Source organism: Notothenia coriiceps, unplaced genomic scaffold, assembly GCF_000735185.1.
Source record: "Notothenia coriiceps isolate Sejong01 unplaced genomic scaffold, NC01 NC01_scaffold00020931, whole genome shotgun sequence".
In the NCBI taxonomy this organism is placed as follows: domain Eukaryota; kingdom Metazoa; phylum Chordata; class Actinopteri; order Perciformes; family Nototheniidae; genus Notothenia; species Notothenia coriiceps.
Genome location: NW_011353632.1, coordinates 143,553 through 151,294, shown reverse-complemented (window position 1 = coordinate 151,294; position 7,742 = coordinate 143,553). Strand labels below are relative to the sequence as shown.

General features: G+C 39.5%; 1 protein-coding gene across 1 annotated transcript; it reads right to left on the bottom strand.

The window, feature by feature from the left end:
• Positions 1-1,669: 1,669 nt before the first annotated feature.
• LOC104952978 (meckelin-like) lies at positions 1,670-3,436 on the bottom strand. The gene is made up of 7 exons (XM_010779893.1): positions 3,223-3,436; positions 3,011-3,127; positions 2,789-2,905; positions 2,588-2,695; positions 2,315-2,417; positions 2,081-2,223; positions 1,670-1,997 (listed from the first exon to the last, which is right to left on the bottom strand). Exons 2-7 carry the CDS (start codon positions 3,044-3,046, stop codon positions 1,917-1,919), a joined length of 588 nt encoding a protein of 195 aa, XP_010778195.1. The 5' UTR covers positions 3,047-3,127; positions 3,223-3,436; the 3' UTR covers positions 1,670-1,916.
• Between the last annotated feature and the right edge of the window lie 4,306 nt (positions 3,437-7,742).

Sequence of the window (7,742 nt, the reverse complement as noted above, 5' to 3'; positions counted from 1 at the left end):
GGAGAACTGGTCAGCTATCTTGGTGAGTGACCGGCGTTAGCTACAGAATGTTAGCTAACGTCACATCACAACATTGTGAAGTTAGCTATCATATATTTAAGCAATAGCTCACGACAGGCCGTGGTATATGCTCATTATATCACAGCTAAGGGGCGTGGTTCGGCCCGACGCGAAGCGGAGGGTCGACAACCCCCTTAGCTGTGATATAATGAGCATATATCACGGCCTGAAGTGAGCTATTGCTTTTATAAAACGGTTACCAAGTGCGGCAATATGAAAGAAAAATACACACTCTAATTTAAATAGTTTTTATTAGTAAATAATGATGTACAAAATAAAATAGTCCCTCCGTTGCCTTCTGCACAAAAGGTGGTTGCTACGCAACAACACTAACAGCAAGCGAACATATTAGACAGCTAGCGTTGATCCATTATTTGGCTGTTTATTTACATTCATGTGTATGTTGCTGTTTATTGTGCATCCACTGAAAAACTGTCCAGCATCAGTAGCATGGCTTACGTGGTCACTTGTATAGGTTGAGGTTGTTCGAGGCTGTTGCTTGGCGTGGCGAGAATATTGCTCCACTTTCTCCGGTCCCCGAGATTGGGCTTCCAGTAGCTCTGGAGAGAGCTTTCGCACCTGTGGCCACTAACGGTCATAATTTCTCTGCTTTGTTTCAAGACCCGCATCAGAAAGCTTTTTGAATGGTGCTACTTTTCCAGTTGGTCTACCTGCTCTTCACGTAGCTCTGCATGTCGTAGTTTAGGTGCTTTTTTTTCTGGAGATAGGCACTGCTCAATCCACTCCTCCATACTATAGTAAGACCCCCCGGAGGTCGAAGTTAATCTTAAATGTTTCCATTTTATGCTTTGTAAGTTTGTTTTTGTAACGGAAGAAATTTAAATATATTTATAAAACTGACAAGTCAAATCAAGCAATCTGATTGGTCGATAGCGTTTTTGCGGACCTTTTTGATTACAGATTTGAAAACATCTTTGCTTGCTTTAAAAGTAGCACAATTCATTATGTTAAACCTTCAAAAGTATCTAGATATCCCTGCCCTAATGCCAAAGGAACTGCACACTGAATATGTTTTGCCGTTTGATGTCTATGTCTGGACCGCTGCGTCAAAAAGGAGGGCTTCTGCCCCGTTACTTCTCCGCTGCTTTCTTGTTCCAGTATTTTCAGCCCAACGGTATACTGTTTCTCTCAGACGCGGAGGGATACTGACTTCTGGTGAAAAGTAACTTACAATTCTACCCGTGGTATACGCTCAGTATATCACGGCTAAGAACCAATCAGATTGCTTGATTTGACTTGTCCGTTTTATAAAAAGTCATAACTAGCTGCACCTTGACCAGTTTTGATAAACCCATTAAATGGATCAATAATTATTATCACAAAATATAGTATACATTATTCTGAAATGGGGCAACTTGCATAATGAGTACTTTCACTTTTGGTACTTTAAATATATTTTGATGCCAATACTTTTGTACTTTACTTGAGTAACATTTTCCCACTGAACAGTTCAAACCTGTTATTTTTTAGCAACGTGACTCTACTAAAACTCTCATCCTTAGGGGTGTATGTATTTAAAACACAAACTGGAAAGCATGTTATAGGAAAAGCAAGGGATGTCTGTAAGGAACGTTGATGACATAGAAAATATGAAAAATCTATTTTAATAAAATTATCTTAAAACAAGACGATCTTTGTATCAAAACCCCTTCATCAATAAAAATATTGACATCTTTACAAAAAACTATGATATTTACATCAAGAAGCGGCAGTGAAAATACAGTATATTCAAAGAAAAGTACAAAAAAAGAGCTGCACAAGCTGTGAACAGTAAACATCGTCGAGAGGAATGCCACTAAACAACACTGACACTACCAATCACTTAGCAGGTCATTTCATATCAAAAATCTCTCATCCACCAGAGTCTTGTTGACGAGGTTCTTCCTTCCCAGAGTGTTACGGATCAAGCGAAATATCTGTAAATAATGAAATGCCGTTGAATATTATGTTCATTTAAACGCATTGAAGGTATCATAATCAATATACCCCTAATACTTACTATTTGCTGTACGCATGTAAGCACAGCTGCAAGCACAAAGCTCTGAGACCCGAGGTCAACGACACAGAAAAACAAAGTGTCGAAAATGAGCAGCGTAGCCTCATTTCCATAAAACAGTACGTCACTGAAAGTGTGGGCCTCATCTGGGGGAGAAAATCAAACAGACCTTAAATAAACATAAATGCGCTTATAAACAAACAGAAATGTACAGCATACCTGGGCTGAAGTCCTTACCATTGTAAAAGATGCTTTTTTCACTGGGTTCGAGGAACTCCATCCCTATGACCCTTTCAAACATCAGCTTGTCTCTCACTATATAGTCCATGTCAGGATGTGCCTGACGGAAATAACTCAATGTTAGAAACAGAACAATCTTGCCTCCACATGACATTTTTCAATTAATGTAAACAACTCATTTACTTTACAATGTAACAAATAAATTATACAATCAAACTATGTCGGGTTCAATGTGCTTGTGTGAATTAACGAGCGTGCGTTTCTACTGACATGGTCTATAACGGATCCCAGGAAGTGGTTCATGGTCTGGTATCCTCGGGCCCTCTGCTCAAACTGGTTAGCTGAGGATGTGTCCATCAGCCGCGATGGCCCGTTCCTCTGCAGCACAGGAGTCAAGCAACCATTAAAATCGGAAACCAGGAAGCACATTTCTTTCTTTGTTCAGATCAACACGACAGCGAAAGCACACACCCTGCCGATCTGCTCCCGTATCCTGTCATACTGCAGTCGCAGGCGGTTGGTGAGAGACACCTGAAAGGTCTGGGTGTCTGAGTTGGGCAGTAAACCTCTCTGACCACACAAGGACTCCTTTAGTCAGAAAAGGAAGAAAGAGAATGGATTAAATGTGAAATCAACAATGTCATAAATATGCTAGAGCTTCTAACACATCATGTAATCTGTTGGAGTACATACAGATTCTCTATTCAAATTGTTGTTCATTTCCTCCATGTTTGTGTCTGCATGCCCATGTACTGATCGCCCGTGAATGTAGTAGCCAAAACAACGGTGAGATAGCAGCAACACGGAAATCTGATTAGAAAACATGGAAAAATATGATTTACACTTAATAAAACAATTCAGGACATATAAATTGTTTAAAATGTTGTATAGACATTGATACTTACATTACTGATGGAGCAGAGATCAACAAACTGACGGATTTTGTCCTCTATAAAGTGCTCATGAAACACAGTGAAGAAAATAACCTGTGGGGATAAATAATTTTCTTTTAATGGAACTTTCCAAAATGTTACTGTTTACAGTCATACATTTACAAGTCTCAAGCAATTCCCAAGTGTTCACTGTGGTGAGACTCAAGCAAGTCAAGTCAAGTCATGCTCAGGTCAAGCAAGTCAAGTCATACGAAATTCTGATGAATAACTCCAGTTTCCGCATTTATTTATTTATTTCCGGATACTGTGAGAGTCACGGACATTAATTCAGAGATCAAGGCAGACTGGTTTACACACTCACATGTTTTGCCGATCCGGTGCTTAAACAAATAGCTTTACATCCCTAGCCGAAATGTCCCTAAAATGAAGTCCATTTTTAAATATATCTCAAATATTGCATGCACTGTCATTTCCCCACATAAACATTAACAGTCTGCAATGAAATGGTTGTCTCCTGTGTGCTCCACTTCCTCCTTGGCGCACCGGTNTGTAATAATTACGTTGGTCCACAACTTGGGACGTAGTATTTCTACAAAAACGCCTCTGAAATTGTAAGATCCCTACGTTTTTTTTCGCCATTCATTTGCTGCAAATGAATGGCGAAAAAAAACGTAGGGATCTTACAATTTCAGAGGCGTTTTTGTAGAAATACTACGTCCCAAGTTGTGGACCAACGTAATTATTACACGTTTAGATGTGAGACTGGGTTGGCCATTCACACATGACAAATATCGACATGCTTACCTTACAGTTTCCTAATCTAGCAGATTGCCCCTGCCTTGACCATCATTGTTTTAACAAACAGCTAGCATGCTCATATTGCAGACACCCCGGTCCACAGTTGCATTGATTTGCTGACTCATTACATCTATGACTTTGGAAAGGACAAATGGTCGTTGGAACTGATATGGCGTGAAGAGCAACATGAACCAGGCAAGATGAGGAGAGAATTTATGGGCTACAGAACATACTAACCGCACACGCAGCTGACTGGAATGGAGGGGATTAATTAACATTAGCAATAAGATCACGAGTTGACCTTGACCGGCTAACGTATGCCATGTCAGGGATATTGTAGTCAATTTATAGGGTGCACAGCAAAATTGTAAGAGCAACCACCAGATGGAAGGTGAAACATCAGTGGTGATGGTTTGAAGGACCCAAATGATAACATTACTTTATGCAATAAAGTTATCCAAAAAGTATACATTTAAATGACATATATTATAACAGAACAGAATAATTTTATTTTCTCTACAAGAGAAGCAAGTTTTTGTGGTAAAAAGCACATCAATCAATTAACACTGTCACTACTGTCTAAAAAAATGCAACTTCTTGACATTTAATTTCCAGAATCAAAACCAAGAAGATAACACTATTGTTTCAGAAAAGGCATTATGTTTTTGTTATTACTACACACATTACCATTTCCATGAGATATTTCAATTTATTTTCTTCCTATGTCATCCCACGTCTTACTGTTTGAACAAAGGACAGTGGACTGCGTTGCGTAGGTGTAAGATAATAAGCAATCTTCAAAATAAACATATCCAACCCCTCATTGGTCAAACAATGCATATGTGTGTATTTTTAGCTCCTCTGTTTTTTTGTAATTTGTGTGGGTTGCAATGTTTTGATGACTTGTGTATCTGGTGTGTAGCCATGCAGATGGACAGTAACACGAAGCGTTCAATGAGCAGACGGTTGAGGGCTACAAAGCCAGATCTGTATCCCCCTCACAGCTGTGGAAGAGCTTTGCCTTTTAAATGGCTTATGAATATCTATACAAATAGATAGTGGACTGCTTAAAAAGTAAGCGTGACAGCAATAATAGCCTTTGTGTTGTTAATACTTTTTTCAATTTATGATTAGAGCACTTTCTGTTTCCATTAAACTTAGCTCGGAATGCCGTAAACGTGCATTTTCTGAGATTTTAGTAGCTATATTGCAGAGGCAACCAACACCAATCTGGTGTCCCTTAAGAGCCCCACATTGCACCAGGCTGCAATAATACAGCCGTGATGGATTTGATATTTTGGCTACTTGTATCAATGGGCTTTGTGTTCCAAAATGGCAAAGAAACTGGAGTCTTTATCAGCGGCAGAAAGCTGATGGCTGTTCCCATGACTTTGGTCTCTGTACTTTTTGAATATGAAGTCCGTTGTGAGTCTGAGTCTAAGGCTGTTGTTTGAAACAGTGCTAGGTAAGAATTACTTTTGTTGATAAATTATAATTGCACACTTTACGCTTGGTTTATATTAATCGGGTATTCCTAAGTTTATAGGCTTATTTGTGTTTTACCCTTCTTTTTTTCTTTTAGGGGTCAGGGTTAGAAGCCATATATATTTGTCTTATTTTAAGGTAAAATATGGACCTCCAATAATCCTGCTTGAACAGAAAATATTATGTTTGAATGTGGATGTTAACACTGACTCACTCAAACCTTTATTTAGACAGATTGGTCCCTTGAGATCATCGATCTCATTTACAAGGGAGACCTGCATCATTTAGTTCCACATGAAACATAAAAACAACATACAAACAAACAACAGGATATCATATTTACATATTCAACATTTACAAATACCCAGAGTGTCAGAAAGCATTTCATTTAGACGTGCCTTAAATACATTCAGAGAAATAAAAATGCTCAATTTCAATTTTGCCTGTAGACTGTTCCAAGCAAGTGGAGCTGCGCACATAAAAGCTGTCTTACCTAAGACAGTCCTTACTCTTGGCACATCTAACAAGACTATATCCTGCGATCGCAGACAATAGCTGCTTGCAACTTTCTGCTTTATCAATGAACAGATATAATACGGGAGTTTGCCCAACATAGCTTTATAGATAAAAGTGTACCAGTGACTGAGCCTCCGTACAGTGAGTGATGGTGAAACCTGCCTTGGTATACAGTGTACAGTGATGAGTAAGTGCTTTACAATTTGTGACAAATCTCAGAGCACTATGATACGCAGCATCTAGTTTGCTCAGGTAGTTGGCAGGTGCATTCATATACATCAGATCACCGTAGTCCAGCACAGGTAAAAAGGTCACAGTGACTAGCCTTTTCCTGGCCTCAAGCGAGAAACAGGACTTATTCCTGAAAAAGAAACCTAGCCTAACCCTCAGTTTTTTAAGCAGGTTATTGACATGAAGTTTAAAAGAGAGACAGTCATCAAGCAAGATACCAAGGTATTTGTAACAGGCAACAACTTCAAGTTTTGTTCCTTGCGTAGATACAATATCTAAAACAGGCTCTGGTGTCTTTTTAGCTTTTGAAAGGAGCATTATCTTGGTTTTATCCACATTTAAAAGAAGCTTTAGTTCAGAGAGCTGAGTCTGAAATTTGATAGGAAGCTTTTATTTAAAAACGATTGCAGTTAGGAACATGTTTACCGTGGGCAACTTCTCACATGCCAAACTTGTCACAACTCAACAGGCTGCTTTTGCACTTCTGATTCCTGTAAGTCTTATTTTACACTTCTTCTACTTAAGAAGATATTTGATAACTTGTGAAAGATAACAGTACATCCTATTTGAAGATTACCTGACCTTGTCATCCATTACTAGTGAGGAAGAGACTTCATATCTATGTCAAATTACACAGAAGGAACTGGCCAAATGCTGCTAGTGTACGATATTATTATATATCGCAACATCACAATGGACAACTTCTTCACCAGTATCCCTCTGGCTGAGAAGCTCCTTNAGGGGATCTCTGCCGGGAGCCCAGTCACAAATCACACTGTCAATTGTACACATGTCGAGGGGGGCCACATTGAATCACACCAGGACATTTCAGAGTTGACTCCATGTTACCAGTGTTTCTTCAGAGGTCGTTGGATAAGCTGTCAGCTATAGCGTGTCGAAAAGAGCTGAAGTTCACTACATTTGGTCCGGACCAAGGGAAAAAGTTCAAGTAGACATACCTGGAGCTTGAGGACCCTTTGCCTAAAACTAGCCACTCTCTGGGGGCGCCTCGACAAGCGCTTTAAATGACATCATCATGGCCTTGTACAGATCTTCGAAAGAGATAAAGTGCAGATATTGTGCTCATTCTCAGGTTCATATTCATATTACATGCCATAATGTTCAAAAAAGGTATTTATTTTTCTCATACTGCCTGTGCTGCAGCACCTCTTTTCACCCTATGTCTGAAACCAGAGCCCAGTCTGCTCTGATTGGTTAGCCGGCCAGCTCTGTTTTGATTGGTCAACCACTAGGAGATATGAAGGAAATGTCCCGCCCTTTAACCTATGACGTACAAGGTGTTGTAATGCTGAGTGTTGAGGATGAGAAACTCCCTCTGGAGGGATTTGGAACTTAGTCTTTGCAGACCATTTACATGCACACAATCCTATTTAACACATTAAGGGAAAGGGAAGACCCAAAAAGCATAACAGGGCCTCTTTAATTGGCGGTTATTGAGAGGGGTAGGTAAAAGGTCCCAATCTACCCCGAGGTATTGCAGT

Coding starts and splice junctions, on each gene's coding strand:
- LOC104952978 (XM_010779893.1), bottom strand. CDS start 3,046: ATGGAGGAAATGAACAACAATTTGAATAGAGAATCT. Junction 2,224..2,314: donor AAAAAGCATCTTTTACAATG/GTAAGGACTTCA, acceptor TTTCTCCCCCAG/ATGAGGCCCACACTTTCAGT. Junction 1,998..2,080: donor TTACATGCGTACAGCAAATA/GTAAGTATTAGG, acceptor CATTATTTACAG/ATATTTCGCTTGATCCGTAA.